Source organism: Cervus canadensis, chromosome 4 (assembly GCF_019320065.1).
Source record: "Cervus canadensis isolate Bull #8, Minnesota chromosome 4, ASM1932006v1, whole genome shotgun sequence".
Classification (NCBI taxonomy): Eukaryota; Metazoa; Chordata; class Mammalia; order Artiodactyla; family Cervidae; genus Cervus; species Cervus canadensis.
In genome coordinates, this window is record NC_057389.1 from 69562881 (window position 1) to 69589774 (window position 26894).

The window sequence follows — 26894 nt, forward strand, 5'->3', positions numbered from 1 at the left end:
GTGACCAAATACCAGTAACAGCTTCCTGTAGGCAACCCTCTGGTGTCTGTTCCCTGCCAAGACAAGAGGGGGTGAAAATAGCAGCTTATGGCTCACCTCTCAGTCGGGCTGGGGAGAGGAGGGGTATGGCAGACACAATTGGGGTGTGTGGGGAGTACCTGCTTCAGCAGAGGCCTGTGAGAAGTTGCTATAGTCTGAGGTGGTTCATGCACTCTCCTAGGGTAGTTGCTCCCTGGTTATGTGTCCCTTGTTAGAGCCAAGCCGCATACGTTCACAGGAAGGTGTAGACTGTGACCTCTGCCTGCTGACAGCTTGGTGGCAGCTGCTACCTGGGGGTTGGGACCGCAGCGGCAGTTTGTTTCCTGCCTATTGCACTTGCCTTGTCTTTGACAGTGGCCAGTTGGCCTGAGTGCCTCTTTCTGGGATCATAAATTGCACTTGCGGCTAGTGCCATTTCTGGCACTTGTGCCGGCTTTGGTGGTGGCTGGCCAGCGTATCTGCCTCTGGAGTCGCAATCCACAGCTGGGGCTTGTCCCATGTATGGCGCTCTTGAAGGCTGGGTCCTGTTGTCAGTGAGTGCACAGTTTTTGAGGATCCCCACAGCAATGGTCTCCTGTGTCTCTGTCAAGCCCAACTCCCTGGACTCCCTCAGCTGTGTTGTACTAGCCACTTCAGAGTATCTTCACAGCAGTCAACCCCAGTCCTCTCCCTGAGGTCCAACCCCCAAAGCCCTCAGCATCCAGCCCATACTGGCTGCAGCAGGGAGTGCCAACAGCATCTTGGCTGGTAAGTGCTGGTCAGCAACAATCTCGTGGTGATTTCTTTCCATTTGCCTTCTGAGCACATGTTGCTGCATTCCCCTCTGTGGTTCCAAAGCTCTTCCCCAGCCCTGCAGTGAGGGGTTTCCAAGTGTGCAGAAACTTTTTCTTCTTCACGGCTCCCTCCCTAAGGTGTAGGTCCCCGTCCCAAATCCTTTGTCTCTTTTCTCTTACAACTTTTCCCCTACCTCATTCTGTGGAGATTGGTTTGCCTTTTTGGAAGTCTGGGGTCTTGCCAGCTTTCAGAAGGTGTTCTGTAGGAGTTGTTCCATACGCAGATATGTTTTTGATATATTTGTGGGGAGGAAGGTGGCCTCCTTATTTTACTCTGCCATCTTGTGGGATCTCCCTGTTTAGTGTTCCTTAAGCTTTCTGGATCTGTGATTTAGTATTTGACCTTAATTTAGGGAAATTCTGAGTCATTATTATTTCACATAATTCTTTCGCTTCTATTTTTCTCATCCTTTTGGCAGTTGCGTTATGTTTTTATTACTCTTTTTGTAGTTGTTCCACAGTCCTTGAATATTGTCTTATCCTTTTCAGTCTTTGTTCTCTTTATGTTTTAGTTTTGGTGGTTTCAATTAACATGTCTTCAAGCTCAGATTCTTTTTTAAAGGTGTGTCCAGTCTACTGATAAACCCATCCAAAGCATTCTTCATTTCTGTTGCAGTGTTTTTAATCTTTAGTATTTCTTTTTGTTTCTTTCTTAGGATTTCCATCTCTCTATTTGCATTTCCCATCTGTCCTTGTTTGTGCTCTAATTAATCCTTTAAAGCCCTTATATTAATCATAATTGTTTTAAATTTCTAGCCTGATAATTCCAGCATTAGCACCATGTCTGGTTCTGATGTATAGTCTATCTTTTCAAATTGTAGTTTTTGCCTTTTAGTGTGACTTGTAATTTTTTCCTGATAGCTGGACACGATGTACCAGGTAAGAGAAACTACTCTAAATAGGCCTTTAGTAATGTGGTGTTGCTGCTGCTGCTGCTGCTAAGTCGCTTCAGTCGTGTCGACTCTGTGCAACCCCATAGATGGCAGCCCACCAGGTTCCTCCGTCCCTGGGATTTTCCAGGCAAGAATACTGGAGTGGGTTGCCGTATCCTTCTCCAGGGGATCTGCCGGATGCAGGGATCGATCCTGGGTCTCCTGCCTTGGAGGCAGATTCCTTACCATCTGAGCCACCAGGGAAGTTCCCTAATTAAGTCTCACTATTTCAGTCTGTGGACTTCACAAGTGTTTCTAATTTTTTACTCCCTCTTTAGGTGGGAGAGGATGGCTAGAGTAGGTTGGAGTTTGGTATGTCCCTTCTCACAGGTCAGTTATACTGTTAGTCTAGACTGATTACTTAGTTTCTGCTAGGGCAAGCCTTGCTGGAAAGAACAGAGTGCTCTGATATATTTCAAAACAGCTCCTCTCCTCTACCCTCTTTGGGACATTTAAGAGGAAGTTTCTCCTACATTTATTGTGAGAACCTGGTTAAAATCTTGGAAATAAAACTTACAAGTCTGTGGGCCCCCTTTGACTGAGTTTCCCTGGAATTTTTAACTCCCAGACTTGTCCACACCAAGCCTCCAGCAATTTGTCCCTTACAATTCAGGTTTTCTTGGCACTGATTTCTGTGTTAGTTTTTACTCTTGAATCTCTGCTCTGATAAGCCATGACTCCCTGTATTCCCTTGTTTGTCTCTCCATCTTGGGGGCAACAGTTTGCCCTGTGCTCTCCTTTCTCACAGATCCAGGGAGTTGTTGATTTTTTCAGTTGCTTTATTAATAGCTTTTTATTCTTCAGAACAAAGCAGTGACTTACTTCCAGGTTTCTTATATGTAGAATCAGAAATTGGTTCTATAATTTCCATTATATTTTCATATGGCTTTTATAGACTTTTATCATTTTAATATATCTTCATGATTAGTATTTTGATAACATGAGTCTCTTGAGTTAACATGCCTTATATAACTTAACAGTGGCTTTATTTTTAGGAAACTTGTCAGTCACCTTGTAGGTTATAGTATGTGTGTGTTTGTGTTAGCCGCTCAGTCATGTCCAACTCTTTGTGACCCCGTGGACTGTAGCCTGCCGTGCTCCTCTGCCCATGGGATTCTCTAGGCAAGAATACTGGAGTGGGTTGCTATTTACTTCTCCACGGGATCTTCCTGACCCAGGGATTGAAGCCGGGTCTCCTGCATTGTAGGCAAATTCTTTTACCATTGAGCCTCCAGGGAAGCCCAGGTTATAGTGTAATGAACATACTTTTGTGTATAACACATTTTTTTCTTTTCAGTGATTGTTCAGGATAAACTCCCAGAAGTGGTATCACTTTGAGAATGCACATCTATACGGGTACCTACACAGTGCCTTGACGCCTTCAAAAGTGTTTTATAAACTTAAATTGTAACTGGCAATGTGTAGATGTATTAAGTTTATCGCAGTTGCAGAGCTATGTCTATTTTGCAAAAAAAAAGTTCTTTGGAAAAGATTTGGGCAGGAAGATAATCTTTTGTTGTTGCATGAAATGTGCCCTGTCAGAACATTTGTCCTGTTCTCTTGGTTTACTTATTTATTTAGGCCATGCTGGGTCTTCATTGCAGTGTGCAGTCTTCTCCAATTTTGTCGTACAGACTCTAGAGCACGCAGGCTCAGTGGTTGCAGCACATGGAGTTGTTGCCCTGTGGCATGTGGGATCTTAGTTCCCCAACCAGGGATCAAACCCCCATTTCCTGCATAGGAAGGTGGATTCTCAACCATTGGACCACCGGGAAGCCCCTCAACCTTTTTAAATAACCACAAATTATACAGGTTATATCTATTTTTGTGTTCTGGATTGTTTGGATTGTTAACAGCCTGTTTACACATCTCAGTGGGCCAACCTGAATGTTGGGAGATGGTAATCATCATAAATTTTGAAGAGCATAATCAGAATCATTTGATAAGCTAGTTGAGCCAATTCAGTTAGAGATTCTAATGTTGACACTTGCTGACATTTCCTCCTGGCTGGAATTCTAGTTTATTTCTCCCTTTCTTCTAATGGTTGGGTTCTTATATTGTAGAGAGGTTAAGTAAAATATGTCCTAGTCAGTAGTGATGTTTATTAGACTTTAGTCTCAGATCATGGTTATATGAAAAATAAGAGTCAGTAACTAGTGAATAGGAGTGTCCTTTTAATTCTGATTGTGGTCAAAGTAAATCTGTAGTGGTGGCTTTGTCAGATTATGTGCTTGTATGTTATTGTTTGTTGTTTAGTTGCTAAGTTCTATCTGACTCTTTTGTGACCCCGTGGACTGTAGCCCGACAGGCTCCTGTGTCCTTGGGATTTTCCAGGCAAGAATTGTGAAGTGGGTTGCTATTTCCTTCTCTAGGGGATCTTCCTGACCCAGGAATCAAACCTGCATCTCCTGCATTGGCAGGAGGATTCTTTACCACTGAGCCACCTGGGAAGGCAGGTGTTATTGTTAGTGAAAGATAATAATCTGAAGTTTTGGATTTCTTTAAATAATATATAATGACAGTAAATAATTTGTTCATTGGTAGTAATGATAAACAGCTATTAGACACTTGTTACGTGCCAGGTACTATTCTAAATATTTTTCATGTATTGTTTAACCCTCATAACAGACTTAAATACTATTACCTCTGTTTTTCTTGTGTGTGAAGAAAAACAAATATTATTAAATCATAGTATTTATATGAGAATTCTAATGTTAAGAGTATGTTTATATTTACTTTAGATACATGGTCATGCAGATTAAAAGACAAAGAAAAAAGAGGGAGGGAGGTTATCAGAGACCAGCACCAGTATCCAGGTTTAGAGGATAAATAACCTGCTCAAAATTTTACAACTGAAAAGGCATGCAATCAAGAATTAAACCCAGGTAGTCTGGCTGTGGGGGCTTCCCTGGTGGCTCAGGTGGTAAGGAATGTGCCTGCAACGTGGGATACCTGGGTTCAATCCCAGGGTTGGGAAGATCCCCTGGAGAAGAGAATGGCAACCCACTCCAATAGAATTGCCTGGAGAATTCCATGGACAGAGGAGCCTGGCAGGCTACATATAATTCTTGGGGTGGCAAAGAGTCAGACATGACTGAGGGACTTTAATTTCCTTCCTCAGTCTGGCTGTGGAGCTTCATGTCTATGTAGTTGAAAACAGAATCCTTACTAAGTTCTTGTTTTCATGTTAACGTAATAGCAAAGCCTGCATCTCTCCAGAATCTTTAGGAAATATGTTGTTCAGTCATTCAGTCGTGTTCAACTCTTTGTGACCTCATGGACTGCAGCACACCATGCTTCCCTGTCCCTCACCATCTCCTGAAGTTTGCCCAAGTTCATGTCCATTGTATCCGTGATGCCATCCATCCATCTCATCATCTGACTCCCTCTTCTTCTGCCCTCTGTCTTTCCCAGCATCAGGGACTTTTCCAATGAGTCGACTACTTGCATCAGGTGACCAAAATACTGGAGCTTCAACTTCACCATTAGTCCTTCTAATGAGTACTCAGGGTTGATTTCCTTTAAGATTAACTGGTTTGGTCTCCTTGCTGTCCAAGGGACTCTTAATTAGGGAATACAAGATATTTTAAAAGACTGAATATTACAAAGAACTCATTTTGCATTATTACATGGTTTTGGTTCTCTTAAATTGAACACAAAAGATATAATCAACATCAACATTTTGTTGATGACTTAGTGACTTCATTATGAATGAATAATCATGTTGTAAGAATGTCAGTCTTTTCCATTTTATCCATTCTATTGATATATAGTGGTAGCTCATTTTAACTTGCATTTTCCTCATGATTAATGATCTTTTCTTATGCTTAATAATTATTTCTTTTGTGAAGGATTTGTTCAGATCTGTTGTTCATTATTGATAAAATTAGATGGCTTGTTTTCTTACTATGAAGTATAGGTATTTCATATACTTTGGATACGAGTCTTTTGTCAGATTATATATATTGTGAATATGTTCTCCCATTTTGTGACTTACCTTTTTCTTTTCTTTCTTTTTTACTTAAAATTTTTTTTAATTAAAAAATATTTTTTTTTACTTTTATTTTTGTAACAAAGAGAAGTTTTATATTTACTTTTTTCTTTCTGTATCATGTCTAAGCAAAATTTGACTACCCCTTGGTTACAAAGATTTTCACCTGTGTTTTCTTCTAGGATTTTTATAGTTTTAGCTTTTACATCTAGATATATATTCCATTTTGAGTTAATTTTTATATATAGTGTGAGATAAGGGTTAAAGTTTCATTTTTTTTCCTTATGGATATCCTGTTGTTCTGGTACCATTTGTTGAAAAGGTTTGTTGGTGGAAATCAATTGAAAAAAATTTGTGCATCTATTTCTGAATTTTCTATTACATTATGTTTAATGAGCTTGTTTGGATTTTCGTTGGGATTGTGTTGAATCAGTTTGGGGAGACTTGATATCTTATTTTCTGAATTATGTTGCTATTATTTTTTCTTAGTTTTTGTTAGAATTGACCAGTGGTGAATGTCAGATAGCTTTGGATTTTCTTTATGGCGAGGTTTTTAATTACAGATTCATATTCTTTAATAGGTATAAGGCTGTTCAGATACTCTTTTTCTTCTGTGTCAGTTTTCATAATTTATGTTTTTCAGTGGGTTTTTAAAATTTGTTTAAGTCAGTGTTTCTCAGTCATTTTTTCATTACTGTTCCCTGAAGGATCCTTTTTAGGCTTTTTTTCCCCTAGCCACCACTCTCCCCATGAAATTTTAATGCCATAGATAATGCTATATATCCTATTTATGTACCAACTTACACACCTGTGTTTTATATATAAAAAGAGCAAGATTTCTTGGACTTCCGAGAACCAATTTTTGTCCACTTGGGGATGATATCATGCCAGTTGACAATGCATGTTTGTTTGTCAAATTTGTTGGCATAAAGTTGCCCATGGTATTCTGTTATTCTTTTTATGACTGTAGAATCTGTAGTGATTCCTTCTTATTCCTGTATTGTTAACTTACATGTTTTCTTTTTCTTCTTGATCAGTCTAATCAGAGATTTATAAATTTTATTGACCTTTTCATGGAACCAGGTTTTGGTATTAATTTTTATTTTCTGTGTTGTACACCATCTTCTATTTCATTGATATCTGCTCTTTATATTACTTTCTTCTTACTTTGGGTTAATTTTGCTCTTCATCATTTAGCTTATTAAAGAGGAAAGCTTGGATCTCTGATTTTAAATTTTTCTTTTTATATGATCATGTAAAACTATTCATATCCCTGTAAACATTACATTAGGTACTTCCACAGATTTTGACTAGGAAAAAAAAGTCTAGAAAGGATTCTTCAGAGAATAGTAATGAAAAAAGGACTGAGAAACACTGGCTTAATTGAAACAAATTAAAAACATCACTGAAAAACATAATTTATGAAAACTGATATAGAAGAAAGAGAACATCTGAATAGCCTTATATCTGTTAAAGAATTTGAATTCATAGTTAAAAACCTCTCTATAAAGAAAATCTAAGGCCATCTGACATTCATTCACTGGTTAATTCTGATCTGTTTTCATTCTCATTAAGATCACTTTAAATTTATTTGGGTACTTTTTTTATGTTGGGATTTAATCTTAGGGATCCCTCATCCTTACTGATTTTATTTTACTTTTTAAAAACAGGTTTAACATTTACCTGATTAAGTCAAAGATATACCAAAAGGTATATCATAGTCAAAGGTATATCATAGTCATATATCACAGTCAAAGAAATGTCACTCGTTCCCTTATCCCTTCCACTTTGTACCTAGCTACCTGTATATAACCATTTGGATTAGCTTCTAATTCATCTTTCTTGTGTCGCTCTTCACATAAATTAGCATACTATATAATCTTTTGTGTTTTGCTTCTTTTTTTTTTAAACTTAATAGTGTATCTTTAAAATAATTCTATTCCTAGAGCATAGATACCTTCCTTATTCTTCTTTATAGTTTTATGTATGAATACCAAGATCTATTCAAGCAGTGTCCTATGATGGTCATTACGTGGATTACAGTGTTTTGCAAATTCAAACAACGCTGCAGTGAAAAATGTAGTACATATTTGGTTTTGTTGTCATTGTTCAGTCACTAAGTTGTGTCCAACTATTTGCAGTCCTATAGACTACAGCATGCCAGGCTCCTCTGTCCTCCACTGTCTCCTGGAGTTTGCTCAAATTCATGTCCATTGAACTGGTGATGCTATGCAACTGTCTCATCCTCTGTCACCCTCTTCTGCTTTTGCCTTCAATCTTGCCCAGCATCAAAGTCTTTTCCAGTAAGTCAGCTCTTCACATCAGGTGGCCAGAGTATTGGAGTTTCAGCTTTAGTATCAGTCCTTCCATGAATATTCAGGGTTGATTTCCTTTAGGATTGACTGGTTTGGCCTCTTTGCAGTTCAAGGTACTCTCAAGAGTCTTCTCCAGCACCGCAATTCGAAAGTGTCAGTTCTTCAGTGCTCCAACTCTCACATCTGTACATGACTGCTGAAGCAGGCTGGTTGGTCTACAGGTTATGTTTCTTGCCTCTGGCATGAGAGGTCCCAGTTTCAGGTTCCAGATGAGCCCCCAAGGTGCAAGGTTGTTGCTGATCTGTGAAAGACACCGGGATTCTTTACCTGCAGAGGAGAGGGATTCAATCCGGGGCCAGTGATGAAGCTTGATTGCTCAGAACTTTTGCATGATGAAGTTTTATTAAAGTATGAAAGAGATGGACAAAGCTTCTGACATAGACATCAGAAGGGGGCAGAAAGAGTGCCCCCCTGCTAGCCTGTAGCAGTATGTTATATACCTATCAGCAAGCTGTTAATTAGAGAAAGGAGATGTCTCAGAGTGGCACCAGGCCCTTCACGCACAGCATGCGGGTCATCCTGGGCCATAAAACGATTGACATGAATCTTGAAGAAAGGCAGGTTTCCAAATAAATACATAGTTTCATTAACATAGATAAGGAGAATAGTATATGAGTAAAGCATACAGGTTTGTTGAGCCCTTATCTGTCTTAAGAACAGACTTGAAGAGAGACAGACTCTAGTGTAAATATATAGTTCTTTAACATAGCTTAAGAAAACTGTTTCCATAAGAAGAATGCATTGGTTAGCTCAAGGTTTGAAAAAAGTTAAGTTCAGGTGGAACTAGGTGTTGTCATGGCAACACAGAATTTTAGGGAAACCTTTTAAATTTGTATAGAGAAGGGAAAAAAAATCTGACACTTGTGGTTTGTTTTCTCCTGCTGCTTAAAAGAGAGAGAAAAAAATGTCTAAGACTTGCAGCCTATTTCCTCCTTTTGGAGACCCCTGGCCTTCCTGCCTGTTACCCTCTCACTACTAGAAAACCATAGCTTTGACTATACAGACCTTTGTCAGCAAAGTGATGTCTTTGTTTTTTAAATATGCTGTCTTGTGCATATTTATTTTTTAAAAAAATTGAAAATATATCATTAGAGTACATTGCTCGAATTTGGATTGCTGGGTCATATGTGTAGTTAGTCACTGCCAGAATCTTGTCCATAAGCATTATACAAAATGGCAGTACTCTTTTTTATATTTATTAGCTAGAATAATTCTCTTTAGAAGTATTGCTTTTTAAATTTATTTATTTTTAATTGGAGGATAATTGCTCTACAATGTTGTGTTGGTTTTGCCATACATCAGCATGAATTAGCCACAGGTATGCATATGTCCCCTCCCTTTGGAACCTCTCTCCCATCTCCCTCCCTCCCCTGCCCCCTCTCCTTTCCACCTCTCTAGGTTGTCACAGAGCACTGGGTTGAGCTCCTTGCATCATACAGCATATTCCCAGTGGTTATCTGCTTTACATATGGTAATATATATGTTTCAATGCTACTCTCTCAATTTGTTCTACCCTCTCCTTTCCTCACTGTGTCTAACAAGTCTTTTCTCTATGTCTGCATCTCTATTGCTGCTCTACAAATAGGTTAATCAGTACCATTTTTCTAGATTCCATATATATGTGTTAATATGCAATATTTGTTTTTATTTTTCTGACATACTTCATTCTGCATAACAGGCTCTAGGTTCATCCACCTCACTACAACTGACTCAAATTTGTTCCTTTTTATGGCTGAATAATACTCAATTATATGTAGGTGAAAGTGAAAATCACTCAGTTGTGTCCAACTCTTTGTGACCCCATGGACTATACAGTCCTTGGAATTCTCCAGGCGAGAAAATGAGTAGTTAACTGTTTCCTTCTCCAGGGGATCTTCCCAATCCAGGGATCAAACCCATGTCTCCCGCATTGCCGGCAGATTCTTTACCAGCTGAGCCACAAGGGAAGCCCATTGTATATAAATATACACCACACACACATATATATACCACAACTTTATCCATTCATCTGTCGATGGACATCTAGGTTGCTTTCATGTCCTGGCTATTGTAAATAGTGCTGCAATGAACATTGGGGTACATGTGCCTTTTAGAATGATTTTTCTAAGGGTATATGCCCAGTTGTGGGATTGCTGGGTCATATGGTAGTTTTATTCCTATTTTGTTAGGGAATCTCCATACTGTTCTCCATAGTGGCTCTATCAATTTACATTCCCACCAACAGTGCAAGAGGGTTCCCTTTTCTCCACACCATCTTATAACTCTTTAAAGAGAAGCTTCTTTTCATCTATTTGGTTATCTGGTAGTATAGCTTATACTAGAAGAATAGGACAAAAGCTTGATTCTCTATCCTTTTTTTTTTTCCAGTTTTCAAAATAATTGATTCATTATTGATTGAATAATATATTGTTAACATTCTTCAACAGTGACCAATTAGGTTTTATTTTTTTAGGTACTATTTTGAATTTATAGATTTAAACTTATTTGTGTGTTAGTCACTCAGTTGTGTCCAACTCTTTGTGACCCCATAGACTGTAGCCTGCCAGGCTCATCTGTCCATGGAATTCTCCAGGAAAGAATACTGGAGTGGGTTGCCATTCCCTTCTCTAGTTAAACTTATTTAGTATGTTTTAATTCATTGTATTCATTATCCTTGTTGATGTTCAGTGGTCTCATTTTTGGCCATTGAGAACCTTTTAAAGTTGAGTCTTAAGTTCTTTTGATATGACCCTAGTAGTATCTGGTAGATTCTTTGCTCATAGCTTTGACAGATATTCTAATTTGTCTTCTATTAATATGTTTCGTTCTCCAGACTTGCAGTCAACTGTTCCTCTCCAGGGTACCCCAGTTGCTTTTAATGGGAAATGGTGTTTGGGGATGACACTCTGGTCTTTAGAGATGTTCTTTTCTACTGGATAAATCAGAAAATTCTGAAAAGTAAAATTACTCTGGCTTGATGTTAAGCATAAAGCAAATATGTATCAGTATGAAGTGATAGGTATTGAAAAAACCTGGATTGAGAGTTAGGTCCTCTTATTCATTCACCAGATAGTACCTGTCAAGAGCCAGGTACTCTTCTCTTGTGCTGAAGATACAACAGTGAAGAAAAGTAGGCAGAAACTTTGCCTTCATAGGAGCTCACAGGTTCGTTAATCATGGAGTCTTATAGCTACTGCTACTGATCTTTACTGGTACCTTACCTTTTGGAGCTTTCCTTACTCACAAAATTGTACTAAGTGGTCTTTAGTGTCTTCACTTAAAAAGTTTAATAATTCTGTTTCTTGTATACACACTTATTTAATGTCTATGGTGTCACTCTCTCCCTTTTCCCTGTCTTCTTACAGAAATGACAGAAGAAGAACAGTTTGCTCTGGCTCTCGAAATGAGTGAACAGGAAGCTAGGGAGGTGAACAGCCAGGAGGCGGAAGAAGAGGAGCTCTTGAGGAAAGCCATTGCGGAGAGCCTGAATGTAAATATGCTATGTTGAAAAAGTTTGTGAGGATTGATCAGTAACATTTTACTTCTGCAGTGTCATGGCTAATTAGGAACTATCTGTAGTAAGTAGTTCATAGGGTTTTCAATTAACAGATATTTCCCATTATCATTTTTAAAATCTGTGTCGAATTGTGAACTCAATTTAGTGTTTTGTTAATTCTATATGGGAGAGTTTTCTACCTCACAAATTTTCAGTCCATGTCTTAAGAGAACCATAGTATTTGGCAGCTTCTGAAAAGAGTTACTGAGTACCAAGAAACCAAAAGAGAGCAAAATAAGGTGCTTACTTCCCCTGTATTGTGGGGAGAACAAAGGGAATGAGAACTGGAGGTGGGTTATGAAGAGACAGAATGAGCAGTATTAAAATTTTAAACATAATATTAAATTGTGATTTGAATATGTGTAATTGAAGTTATTTTAAATGTGAAAGCTGTTTGCCAGTGGCAGATCCTGAGCCATCCTTTATGCCATTCACCTTTCTACATTAGAAAAAGGTCTAGTATAGTGATCTAATACAGTGCTTTGTACATAGTAGGCATGCAGTACACATTGTGGAATTTATTTGAATTGAGCATCTACGTTTTGGAGAGGAGAATCTCTTAGGGACAGTGGACTCCTCTTTTTGTACTTCCTATGATCCTTCATGTATCGCTATCTTAATAATAAACCTGGTCTGGTGTGGGATCACTTGTTTCAGAGTTGCCGGCCTTCTGATGCTTCTGCTACCAGATCTCGACCTCTGGCCACTGGACCATCTTCACAGTCCCACCAACAGAAAACCACAGACTCTGGGACCACTGAAGGCATGTCTCCCTGTTCTGGCTCCTTCTTCTCATCAAGCATAACCATATCAGAGGGATATCATGCTGAGAGTAGATATACAGAAATGTCCAGAATCCCTTTGGTGGTATTAAAGAGGTTAAATCAGATAGTAGTTGAGATCTCACTAATATCCAGCATACTTTTATCTCCCAGGAGAAGCCAACTTTTGGTTAAACCCAAAGAAGAGCCTTTTTTACCCACATTATGTAATTCTTGATAAGTGATAACTTACCAAACCCTCTTAATAAAAAATGGTTTGTCCTTAGCCCTACTTTTTCTCAAATACCTACAGGCATATGGCAGCTGGTACCTCCATCACTGTTTAAAGGCTCACATATCAGTCAGGGAAACGAGTCTGAGGAAAGAGAGGAGCCTTGGGACCACACTGAAAACACTGAAGAGGAGCCGGTCTCTGGCAGCTCAGGAAGCTGGGACCAATCAAGCCAGCCAGTGTTTGAGAATGAGAACGTTAAATGTTTTGACAGATGTACTGGCCACTTGGCTGAGCACACACAGTGTGGGAAGCCACAGGAAAGTACTGGGAGGGGTTGTGCTTTTCACAAAGATGCCCAGGGTAGGGGGGACACATCTAGGCACTGTCTACCTACCCCAGCAGATGCCAAAGGTCTCCAGGACATTGGGGGCACTGTACACTACTTCTGGGGTATTCCATTCTGCCCTGATGGAGTAGACCCTAACCAGTATACCAAGGTCATTCTCTGCCAGTTGGAGGTTTATCAAAAGAGCCTGAAAATGACTCAGAGGCAGCTCTTAAAAAAAAAAGGTTTTGGGGAACCAGTGTTACCTAGACCTCCTTCTCTGATCCAGAATGAATGTGGCCAAGGAGATCAGGCTAGTGAAAAAAATGAAGGCATCTCAGAAGATGTGGGAGATGAAGACAAAGAGGAGAGGCAGGAGTCTAGGGCATCTGTCTGGCATTCAAAAACCAAGGATTTCCAAGAAAGTCCAATTAAAAGCTTGAAAGAGAAACTTTTGTTGGAGGAAGAACCAACAACCAGTCATGGTCAGGTAAGGGTCAGTGATGCTGTGATTAAGGATGATTTATTCACAGATTAAACAAGGATTATTTTAGCTGTTTTTTTGTGTCGCCCTCTCCTCTCGACTTTTAAAGTAACACATATATGCTCACTATGAAAAATTAGGAAAGTACAGAAGAGTGTAAAGAAGAAAAAATTGACCATAATACCAGCACCAAGAGGCAATCATCATTATTTTTATGCATATAAAGTTATTTTTCCTTTTAAATTTTTCAACAAAATGAAGACTTTTCTATATAAACTTTGTTCCTTTCTCCTACTTAATAGCTTATCTTAGATCTTTTCCTACTCCTTATGCATTCTTGAAAACATTATTGTATCAGATGTATGTATCAGTTTATTTTTTGTTTTAAAATATGTATTTCTAAAAAGTTAAGTTTTTGAATAGGTAGTAATGTTTAACTGACTCAAAATTCAAAAAGATATAAATAAAGTTTGTCTTCTATTCCCATCCCCAGCCAACCAGTTCCCCTTCCTGGAGTCAACATTTTTTACTGTTTTCTAGTGCATCCTTCTGAGGATTTCATGTGGTGCAAACAATGTGTATGGATACTTTTCCTCACCTTTTACACAGCTGATAATGTACTCTTCATTATTCTGTACCCTGCTTTTTTCATTTACTGTCTCTATGGGATCATTCCATAACAGTACATAAAGAATTTCTTCTTTTTCTTTTGGAGGGAGAATGTGTAATACATTATGTATGGATGAGTTTATTGTATCTAGTGTTCCTATTGGTGGACATTTAGGTTGTTTCCAAAATATTACTATTACAAACACTACTGCAGTGATTATTAATTTTTTTTTAATTGGAAGAGGATTATTACTTTTGTGCATAAGATGTTTCATCTACATGGGAGATTTTGTAGGGTAACTTGTTGATGTAGTTGGTAGATCAAAGTATATATGTATTTACAATTTTGATAGCTGTTCCTAAATTGCCTTCTGTAGAGGTTGTATGAGTAGCAGCTTTCCCCATACCCTTACCAGTACCATATTGTCAGGAGTTTTTGTTTTGTCAGGACTTCTTGATCTTTGCCAGTCTGAGGATGAAACACAGTAGTATCACAGTGCAGTCTTAATTTTCACTTTTCTTATGTGTGCTTGAGACCCATTTGTATTTCCTTTTTTGTCTGTTTACATCTTATCGGCGTTTTTCTTTTATATCAGTCTTTTTCTTAGTGGTTTGTAGGCATCCTTTATGTATTAGGGGAAGTAGTCCTCTGTGATAGGAAGGGCAGGTAGTTTTCCAGTTGACTTTTTTACCTCACATAATCCTGCGTTTCTGATTTTTGCTTGAGATTTTCAATAATTTACTGAAAACGATTCCCTATTTGGGCACATTTGCCTTTTAATAAAGTCTTTTTCTGAGATACCTAGATTATATTATATATATTTGTATATGTGGTAGGTTAAACTTATATTCTGTTTTTTTCTCTGAGTATTAACAATAATATAATTATAAATTCTTTATAAACTAATTTTCAAGGATATAGAATATTTTATTACTGTATTGCTTTGTGTTGCTGTTTCTGTTATTGTACTCTGAGTTTTTGGTTTTGTTTTACAGTTATGCTGTTTTTTTCTTTTATCTCTTTTAAGGGTTCAAGAAATGGTAGCTATGAGAAATTTCATTGTGCATGGATTTGGAGTTTGAATTTTTATTTTAGTGTTTTAGTAACTGCCGTTGAGAAAGCAATTTAACTTCTGAATTTCAATTTAAAAACACCTGTAAAATGAAAGTAGTTATTCATATCTTTCAGTAGTTTTAATGAATAAAGTGAATTATGTAAAATGTCTAGTATAATGCTTAGGAGATAATAGCCACTCAGTAAATGGTAGTTTTCTCTAAGGGACCAGAGGTTATTGATTGAAAATATATATGGGAATTTTTCTTCCCTAGCAGCTTTCTTCATCCATGTTGTAGAAAGATAGCTGTGTGGAAAGATAAAGCATTTTTCTTAACAGTTCTTCCAGTGATTTGCCTCTCTTTCAAAGGAAAGTTAAGTTATGCTTATGATAACATTTTGTTTATTCATTGTGATTCAGAGATGCTTCTTCTTAAAAGAATAAACTAAGTCCACAGAGTGAATATTTAATGATTTACTATAATTCAAGTTGTTAGCTTGAAAGATCCCAGGGGCTGGAGTTTTAGAGCATAGACTTGTGTCAGGTTCTGAGGTTTTAAACTAGTGCCTTTAGGCTGGAAGTGATTAGAACCTAGTAGCTGGCTTTTTAGTTGAAGTTCTCTAACTTCATGAAGAGGCCACCAAATACTACACATAGTTATTATTTGGTACTGTTTGGCTTCAAGAACCAAATCAAGCTAGCTTAATTAAAAAGAGGACTTGATCATAAAAAAGATAGATTCTCATAAATTCTCAAACAGAATGGTAAGCCAAGCCTAGATAAGGTACTAGGTTTAGAAAACTCATCCCTGGCTCATAGTTATATCTGCTTCATTTTTCTCCCTGCAAACTGGCTTCCTTTGCTTCTCTGCTATACATGGTAGGTGGAAGACATTGATTGTACAGTTCCCAAAGGTAAATACAGGTTACAGGAGATTTATTCTCTCCAGATTTCAACTTCAGACATCTAGGAAATGACTTACAGCCCATGTGGAGTTAGTAATCCTCCCCAGCCCAGTTGTCTGTGGCCCAAAGGGGCCATGATCCAAATTGTACAAATGGCTATGAGCCCACTGCTATACTACCTTTCAAGGGGGTAAGGAACAGTCCTCGGTAAAAGGAGATCAGGTAGACAACCTAGTAAATACTCAGTTTAGTCATTAACATTAATTTTAGAAATCATTTAGAACTTGAAAAATGCCAAAAAGTGTAAAGAACAAAGTTGAAAGTATCCACAGTCTTACCATCCAGTGATGTATTCCTTCATCTTTTTTTCTATACCTATTTTTTTCCTATAGTTTAGATCATATTCCTATATTTTTGTATTTTAACATACAAACATTTTCTGATGTTAAAATTACTTATAGATCTCATTTTTAATGGCTGTTTATGAATTTACTGTAATATTTAAATTATTTTCCTATGGAGGGATATTTCAGTTGTGATAAAGATCTAAGTAAAACTTTTATTTGTTTAATTACACTAATTTGTGTCTTTAGGGATAGGGAACCAGAAAGATACTGGGTTAAACAGTTATGAATATAGAAAAGAAGACCTACTGTTTACTGCTAAATTGCTTTTAAGAAAGGTTGTTCAAATTGGTACTGTTTCCTTCCAGCAGTGTATGAAAATGCCTAGTTCACTGCAATCTTGCCAATGTAGAATAGTATCTTTAAGAAACAAAGAGAAATTAATATCCTAATTCTATCAGCAAATGATGAAAATCTTGCATTTGTAATTTCACATCTTGGTCTTTTGCTTTCAGGAACTGGGTAGAAAGAGTTTATATGCTTATTAAACATTTTCTATGGCTTTGTATCACCGACTCAATGGACATGAGTTTGAGCAAACTCTGGGAGATAGTGAAGGACAGGGAAACCTAGTGTGCTGCAGTCTATGGGGTTGCAAAGAGTTGGACACGACTAATGACTGAACAACAGCATGACTTTGCTGAAACTGGCCATATTTGAGACTCCTTGGTTAATAGAGATAACAAGAGTCCCAGAAATAAGGACTCAGAGAAACATTCACCTTGAGGCAAATTACTTAGTCTATACGAAGGTTGCAAAAACTTTGTATAGACTAAGCAATTTGAATCAGATGATAACTGGCTTCTGGCATCACTGCAATTATAGAGATTTTAATGAAGATGGAGGGGTCATCTAAATGGCTTCACAGCAGGGAGAAGAAGGGTAGTATAATGATATGGTCATTACTTTTCAGGGTCTGATCTTTAATTTTTAGTCAAGGTACTGGGATTTCTTTCCCAGGTTGTGTAAGAATATGAGAACTGACTTTGACTAACCAAATATCAAGCTGGTATGTGTACCAAATCTCTGTTACTTTATTGTGGAAGACAGACATTTTCATTGACCAGAATACAAATACACCATCACATGTTTTTCAAGGATGAAGGATCTGGAAGGCTGAAATAATAATCAGAAAATGGAAATTTTAAGGAGTGGTTCAACTAGGCTGTGGAAAGACCTAGTAAGTTACTAGTGCCTGACAGCAGAGGACATTTCTGTGGTGATCAGATGATGTGCTTTCACTTGCAGATCACGGTTTTGAAGCCACTGCTTGATTCTGGGTCTTTGGATTTTTCTTTTTTATTTGTTGCAAACGATCCATTTCCATTAGCATATTTGTTCATGCGGAGTACAATGTCTTGATTAGGCCACAGCTTCCTTAGTGAAAGTTTCATTCCTGTCATGCTTCTCTGTTCATTTTGATTAGCTGTGAATAGTCTAATCAAATTTTGTTTGCTTGTTTTGCTCTCTTATTTTCATATTCTGGAAGAACCTTACTTTGCCTCTGTGTTTAGATCACTGCCTTTGAGGTATAAATTTAGAAATTAAAAATGATTTATTGAAATAAAGACAGTTTGGGATTCTGTATTGACATGGTTAGGAAGAAGATCATTTGGAGTCAGAAAAGTCCAAGCTTCACTTTGAACAACTCCATGATTTTGGGAAGATGATTTAACCTGTTGAAGTTTCACGTTCCTCATTTTTAAAATAATTTAATAGCTTCTACTTCAGAAGGTTCTTGTGAGGATTAAAGGAGATAACACATGTAAAGTGATTAGCATAGGCCTGACACATAATAGGTGTAACAATAATTTAAAAAAAAATTACACTGGAAAAGATCGAGATGTGCTTTAGCCTAAGGTAGAGATGGCAGTATCTCATAACTTGTTGGTTAGTGCCTTATTTGTTTCTGAAGCCTAAGTCTTGATTGGCTAGTCATTCCAATAAAGTAAAATTCTATTAAATGGACACCAGGTGTCAGTATTTATCTTTTGGTGGTTTTTTAGATACCAGGAACAAAACAGTGTTTTGTCACCACTGGGTTCAAACAAATAAAGTATTTATTACTGTTGTATTTTAGTCCTTTTGACAGTTTTGTTCAACCCTCCTTTTTCATGACTACATTCCCAGTCATTGTACAGCTTTATCTTCTCTTTGACTGAGGACTCATCTAGGCTCTTCTTATTTGTTAGTATATTTCATCATTTACTTGAGAGATAGAGAGGTGCCTAACTTGTTTAGGTTATTTATATTCTGTTCGGAGACCCTGAAAACTTCAGCTTTATATCTGTTGGAAGAAGCCTCACAGCCCAGATACTTCTCAGAAGTACCCCTAAGTCAGCAGTAGCTGCTTTTCCCACAGTTTTCCATGCACCTACATTTAATGAGTTAACATTTGCACCAACTCTATTAATAGTCAAAGAAAATAATTTTTTCCTTATCTGGTCCCTATTTGTCGTGTTTCTTAAAAGATATCTTTTGTAGCTAAATATTAACCATAATGGTAGGTTCTTAGTGAAAATAATCTTTATAACTTTTTCTTTTGGATAGCCTATGTTATGTCTTGGTTCTACCAAGAGATACTTCTTTCCATTGAGAGCTGAACTTTTCTCTGTATTTCTTCCTTCCACAACAAAAGCTTCATAATTGCTTTTCTGAAATCATAATTCATTTGACTCACTAATATTTATATGCCTTGTGTTTTACACAGTGCATTGTATATATTATCTTGTTTAATTCTCACAATAACACTGTGAAGCAGGTTTTAATACTATTTTAAGATGAGGAAACAGATTGAAATGTTATTTATCAAGGATTAAAAGTTAATAGGTGATTCACCTGTGATTTAAATTCCAGTGTTCTGATTCCACAGAATATGTTCTTTTTACTTAAACTCACTGACTTTTGTAAAATGTTTTATTCTTATTACTATGTGCTGAGTGTTAATGTTGAACAATTATTGTTTTTTTTAAAGGAAGAAAAACCAGTTCATCTGTGCCTATATATTTAGGATGTTACATCTTTCTTTACAGTCTTCCCAAGGACTCTTTGTTGAAGAAACTTCTGAAGAAGGAAATTCTGTACCTGTCTCACAGAGGTAAGATTAAATATTATCCTGGGTCTGAATTCTCCTCTGATAGCACCAGAATAAAAGATCGTCACATGAATGAGACTGTATAAAAACAGCTTTCCCAGGGACCTTTTAGCTCTTTTATACACACAGCCAAAGAGAAATTGTTATCTTCCAGTTCTCAAATATGCATCTCATAGAAGCCTAGTTTATTAGGGTGGAAGAGATCTTAGAAGTTTACTTGTCTAACACAGCTGTCTTGGCACAAATTCCATCTACACTATTCCTGAAAAGTGGTTACATCCTGCTACTGTCTTAATGACACTCGCTTCCTATGCCAATAACAAGGCTCTAGAATGATTTCTTTACGGTTGTTGTCCTTTCTCCCTTTGTTCCTTATGCTTATGCTTATTTTATCCACATATCCAAACCATATACATCTTTTTAAAAGTCTTAAGATTTACATCCTCTTTGAAGCGTTTATATTATTCAAGCCACACAGAATCTGTATCACCCTCACTCCATATCCAGTGTCACTTTTAGTATGATTTTATCTCATCTTTCCTTAAATGGCTGTATTTGTATTACCTGCTCAGTTATTCTTGATGGATGGATTGATTGGGGTTACCTTCTTAAATCTTCCTACTTGAATAATATGTAAAGGTTGATTTCATGCAAAGATGGGCTCAATAAAGGACAGAAATGGTATGGACCTAACAGAAGCAGAAGATATTAAGAAGAGATGGCAAGAATATGCAAAATAACTGTACAAAAAAGATCTTCATGACCCAGATAATCATGAAGGTGTGATCATTCACACTCACCTAGAGCTGGACATCCTGGAATGTGAAGTCAGGTGGGCCTTAGGAAGCATCACTACGAACAAAGATAGTGGAGGTGATGGAATTCCAGTTGAGCTATTTCAAATCCTAAAAGATGATGCTGTGAAAGTGCTGCACTCAGTATGCCAGCAAATTTGGAAAACTCAGCAGTGGCCACAGGACTAGAAAAGGTCAGCTTTCATTCCAATCCCAAAGAAGGGCAGTGCTCAAACTACCTCACAATTGTACTCATCTCACACGCTAGCAAAGTAATGCTCAAAATTCTCCAAGCCAGGCTTTAGCAATACGTGAACCGTGAACTTCCAGATTTCCAGATGTTCAAGCTGGTTTTGGAAAAGGCAGAGGAACCAGAGATCAAATTGTCAACATCCACTGGATCACAGAAAAAACAAGAGAGTTCCAGAAAAACATCTATTTCTGCTTTACTGACTATGCCAAAACCTTTGGCTGTGTGGATCACAACAAACTGTGGAAAATTCTGAAAGAGCTGGGACTACCAGACCACCTGACCTGCCTCTTGAGAAACCTGTATGCAGGTCAGGAAGCAACAGTTAGAACTGGACATGGAACAAGAGGAAAAGGAGTACGTCAAGGCTGTAAATTGTCACCGTGCTTATTTAACTTGTATGCAGAGTACATCATGAGAAACGCTGGGCTGGATGAAGCACACGCTGGAATCAGGATTGCTGGGAGAAATATCAATAACCTCAGGTATGCAGATAACACCACCCTTAAGCAGAAAGTGAAGAAGAACTAAAGAGCCTCTTGATGAAAGTGAAAGAGGAGAGTGAAAAAGTTGGCTTAAAGGTCAGCGTTCAGAAAACGAAGATCATGGCATCCGGTCTCATCACTTCATGGCAAATAGATGGGGAAACAGTGGCTGAGTTTATTTTTCTGGGCTCCAAAATCACTGCGGATGGTGATTGGAGCTATGAAATTAAAAGACGCTTGCTCCTTGGAAGGAAAATTATGACCAACCTAGACAGCATATTAAAAAGCAGAGACATTACTTTGCAAACAAAGGTCCATCTAGTCAAGGCTATGGTTTTTCCAGTGGTCATGTATGGATGTGAGAGTTGGACTGTAAAGAAAGCTGAGCACCGAAGAATTGACACTTTTGAACTGTGGTGTTAGAGCAGACTCTTGAGAGTCCCTTGGACTGTAAGGAGATCCAACCAAGTCCATCCGAAAGGAGATCAGTCCTGGGTGTTCATTGGAGGGACTGATGTTGAAGCTGAAACTCCAATACTTTGGCCACTTGATGTGGAGAGCTGACTCATCGGAAAAGACCCTGATGCTGGGAAAGATTGAGGGCAGGAGGAGAAGGGACGACAGAGGATGAGATGGTTGGATGGCATCACCAACACGATGGACATGGGTTTGGGTAGACTCCGAGAGTTGGTGATGGACAGGGAGGCCTGGCGTGCTGTGGTTCATGGGGTCACAAAGAGTCGGACACGACTGAGCGACTGAACTAAACTGAACTGAAAGGTTGATTGGTTATAAACTGCATTAATTAGATCAGACATCCAATTACTTTTCTCTTTTATCATTAGTTGACCTTTGGGGATTATTCAAGAGCTTAATTTTGTGTTAACTGACTGTCATCTCCCAAACAGAAGTTGAGGCCCAATTGTCATTTGCTGTTACTTAAGTTGATGTTCTTAGGCTTTTGGTTAAGTTGATAGTACTGGGTGTTTTCTTTCTGAGCTAAAGAATGTGACTTTGGTTTGATTCTCCTGCTGTTAAGACAGTTTTGGAAGTGGTTTTAACTGGAGTACTCTCCTGCTTCCTGCAGGCCTCTCTGCTTTGTTGTGGTGAGCCTTCTGCAGAGCAGATGTAGGTTTTAATAAATGATTATACGCTTTGTCACCAGGAGAGAGTTGGAATTGCAGGCAATGTGGTTTGACTTCAAATTGATTAACCCATTTAATAAATGTCAGCAAATTGTTTTGTGATGGACCCTTTGAATAGAGCTCTAATATTACATGCAGAATAAACTGTATCTTGCTTAGGTTTATAACAAATGCTCTGAGATGTTTTATTTAGAGGGAGAAATCACTTGTGGTTTCTTATCAGGATTTAGTTATTTATCATGAATCAGTGGTGGTTATTCTCTCCTCTCTGTGGTTCTTGGTTGATGTGAGGATTTATGTTTTTAAGCATTCTCTTGAATACTTGATTAAACTAATTGTAAAGCTCTGTGAAGCATGAGGGGGCTAGCTCAGATGCTCAGATCTCTCAGCCGTGTGCTCCTATATCAGGAAAAGATTGCACTCCATGAGCAGTCAGGGTAAACCAGAAGATTGGATGAGGGTAGCCTTTCATAATTATGTTTTCCTCAGAAGAGATACTTAACTTGGTTGGACAGATTTTTGCTGTAGGCAGTTTGGAATTGTATCTTATTTTTGTTGCTTGTAGAGCCACATCTTGAGATAAATAAGAAATTAAACTGCAAGGTGAGGGAAAAGCTATTGTGTCAGAAGAATCTTCGTATCTTCTCTTATGAGTTTACAAAACCCTAGCTTTCAGAAGGCTGAGATGGAGACTGTAAAACAATTTTGACATCCTTATATTGGAATAGACTTTTTTTTTTTGGTCTTCTGTGGTTCCATGGAGAGTCCTTACCCTTCAGCCTTCCTTTGTGAAGACTCCAAAATGGGATTCTTTTCATTCAATGATTTCCCTGAAACCAAAGTTGTAAGCATATTCATTTTCCCTATTTTGGACTTGGAGTTTTCACTGCTGATTCCTTGCTTCCCTGTTGTGCTTTTGTGGTATTGGACAGCAGGTATCAGATTACCTGTGGCTTTGTGAAAGACTAACCATTGCTTTTGGTCCTGTGTTCTGATTTATTTTACTGGGAATTCACGTAGGGTTTGATTCTTTTTTCAGTGTTGCTGCTTTGACCAGTAAGAGAAGCTCAGCCTTTATGCCAAAGAGTTCTGCGGAGGAAATCACCGTGTGTCCTGGTAAGTACCCCACTGTATTTTTACTAGTTTCTGGTCCCTACCTTTTTGTGTCTATTAATTTTTCTGACTTTTCCAACCCACTCTTAGGAGGTTTATGTGTGATTGATGTGTGTATGTGTTCATACAACACATATATATACATAACACTTTTTTTGATGGACATTGGTTCTGCATCTCACCTTTTCTCTTCTTAGAGATAGTTTGAAATTAATATGGCTCTTTTGTTTGCTTATTTACTTACTGGTGTCATCAGAGATGGCAGCAAAGCCTTTGGAGCATTTAACTCTACATTCAGAGCCAAGAGGACTTTATGGTTTGGTTTATGGGTTCTCAAAGTGGGTTGTCCTCAAATTTGCCTGTCATTAAGCAGTTTCCCCCCCCAAGGCTTTTACTGGTTAGTTTTACATTGCCATTCATGGAGTCTATTGCATAGGGAGTTCAGAAATTGAATTTTGTGCACAGTTCTGTCATTGACTTATTTTTAATCTCCAAATAGATACTTAACCTGGTTAAGTATTGTACTTTGCTTTTGTTAATAATAATGACGAAAATACCCATGTACTTTGTTTAAGGTTTGAGAAGATGTTAATTGAAAGTTGCTTCTGAAAAGGTTTTGATATACAAAGTAATTTAAAATGAACTAAGATATCCATTATCTAAGTGAACTCTTGAGTTGAATCATTGTATCATATGAAGAATTATTTTGTGATATGAATCACTACTTTCTAAGGAATTTGTTTTAGCTTATATATATATATATATATATATATTTGGCTTTTCTTAAAAGTGAGGGCTAATATATAACTTATCAGTAGCCTCATTCATGTGAGTAACTCCCTCTTAACGTTTAAACTCTTTGGACAGTGAGAATTGGACAGATGTTACCTTAAGTCACATCTAAGGTTGCATATGACCTTTTGGAGTCAGAGAGACTCGTAGTTTTCTTATTTTGGTTTCTTTCAATTTTTTTCCCATAGAGACTCATACTTAATTTACACATTAGTCTAGGAAAGTCCTGCCAAAGTTTAAACATTTGGCAGCATATTGTAAAAGTCTTTCTTTACTTATTTTTAAAGTTTAACTGTGTCATTTTTGTTGAAAGTGGTTTCTTTATTATTTGAAGTTTATGTGAATTATTGTCTAATGATGTCACTACCAAGTGCCATGATTTTGGCAGAAGCTCTCAGGAATACGGTGTTATTTTTGTGAAAAAAATGAAAATGCTCCCTCTCCATCTAGGCCTCTTGACCTGTGTCATCCAGAGAGAAGCAGTAAGTTAAGGATGATGCCATGTGACATCACCCTGGGATCTTGCAGGAGGAACCTGCAAATACAATAATATTGAAATCCCTAATGAGAGGAAAGTTAATGAGGAAAAAGCAAGCCCTTCATCACTGTGGTTGTATAACTTTTGTGATCATGATTTGCTGTCATTAACCTGCTAATTAACTCCAATTGTTCGTTGATATAAGCCACTTCTAAATGAGTTAGGTAAAAGGTTTCCCTAACATTATTGTTCTTTTGCTAAGAAAGTATAACTACTTCTTCATGGAGCTAGACGGAGTCTCTATAATTTAGTGACTTAAAGACTTAAACATAAGACACCATAAAATTCCTAGAAGAGATCACAGGCAAAGTATTCTCTGATATAAATTGTATCAATGCTTTCTTAGGTCAGCCCCCCAAAGCAATAGAAACAAAAACAAAAATAAACAAATGGGACCTAATAAGACTTACAAGCTCTTACATAGTAAAGGAAACCATAAACAAAGCAAAAGGTAACCAAATGAGTGGGAGAAAATATTTGCAAATGATACAACCAACAGGATTTAATTTCCAAAATAGACAAACAGTTCATATACCTCAACAACAAAAACAAACAACCTAATCAAAAAATGGGCAGGAGACCTAAATAGACATTCCTCCAAAGAAGAGATACAGATGGCCAACATGAAAACATGCTCAACATTGCTAATTATTAGAGAAATGCAAATCAAAACTTCAGTGAGGTACCATTGACCTCACACTGGTCAGAATGGCCATCATTAAAAAGTCTACAAATAACAAAATGCCGGAGAGGGTTCAGAGAAAAGGGAACCCTCCTACACTGGGAATGTAAGTTAGTACAACCGTAATGGAAAACACTATGGAGTTTTCTCAAAAAACTTAAGAATTACCATATGATTCAGCAGTCCCATTCCTGAGCATATATCCAGACAAAACTATTGATGTAATTTAAAAAAATGCAGCACTGTTCATAACAGCGCTGTTTACAATAGCCAAGACATGGAAGCACCCTAAATGTCTATCAACAGATGAATAGAGAAAGAAGATGTGGTGTATGTGTGTGTACACACACACACACACACACACACACACACACACACACACAATGGAATATTACTGAGCCATAAAAAAGAATGACATAATGCTATTTGCAGCAACATGGATGAAAGTAGAGATTATCATACAAAGTGACATCTGAGTTAGAAAGATAAATACTGTATGGTATCACTTATATGTGGATCTAAAATATGACACAAGTAAACCTACCTATGAAATAGAAACAGACTCACAGACCTAGAGAACAAACTTTTGGTTGCCAAGAGGGAGTGGGGGAGGGATGAGTAGGAGGCTTAGGTTAACAAATGCAAACTGTTATATACAGAATGGATAAAAAATAAGGTTCTTCTGTATAGCACATAGAACTATATTTCATTTCCTGTGATAAACCATAATGGAAAAGAAGTAAAATTGACATGTATATATATGTATAACTGAATCACTTTGCTGTACAACAGAAATGAACACAACTGGTAAATCAACTATACTTCAATAAAAATAAAATACATAATTTAGAAGCTATGTATAAAAATTTGTCCTAAATGAGTGAAACACAGATTAGTATAGTAGTCCATCTTACCTATTTTGTTTTGTCTCAAATTGCTTATAGTTCCCGGGGTCTGATACTCAAATTATAACATCATCTTAGTGAAGAAGCAGGATTTACAACATCATGCCCATATTGTGCATGATGCTCACATTATTTATTTCTATGAAGCTAATGTCCTCTTAATTTGTCACTATCATTGAATACGTAGTTAAATGTTTCAGCCATTTACAGAAAGCTTAATGAAAGACTTTTATTGTTACAGTAGTACAAGCAGTGAGCAACTCTTTTATTTTCTACAGATTAAATGTCATTTTTGAAAATGTCTCTCAGGAGAGCTTGATAGAGAAGATTTTGAAGTTTATACACTCTAAGTCTTTTTCCAACAAGGTGGTGAAATCTGTGTGTGTAACCAGTTTCAAAAAAATTACAATGTATTAAAGTATGGTTAACACTAGAAATGTATATAATCATTCTTTGATGATTGAGAAGCTACCTGAGTACCTTTAAGTATACTATTTACTCAGCATTGGCTGCTCATTGTATTTGTGAAGCACAGAAATACCAGTTAGATGTATAGTGTGTATAGTGTAGATAACAGAAAACTTACTGGATTGTGTTCTCAGATAAATTTCCT

The 26894-nt window shown here is 37.4% G+C and overlaps 1 protein-coding gene across 7 annotated transcripts in view; it reads left to right on the top strand.

The window, feature by feature from the left end:
- UIMC1 (ubiquitin interaction motif containing 1) overlaps positions 1-26894 on the top strand; it is a 123019-nt gene that overhangs the window by 47829 nt on the left and 48296 nt on the right. For all 7 annotated transcript variants that reach the window (XM_043465813.1, XM_043465814.1, XM_043465812.1 and 4 more), the window contains exons 4-8: positions 11515-11639; positions 12363-12468; positions 12780-13516; positions 19516-19580; positions 23291-23367. In XM_043465813.1, coding sequence (XP_043321748.1) covers positions 11515-11639; positions 12363-12468; positions 12780-13516; positions 19516-19580; positions 23291-23367 — 1110 coding nt within the window. The remainder of the gene's footprint in view (positions 1-11514; positions 11640-12362; positions 12469-12779; positions 13517-19515; positions 19581-23290; positions 23368-26894) is intronic.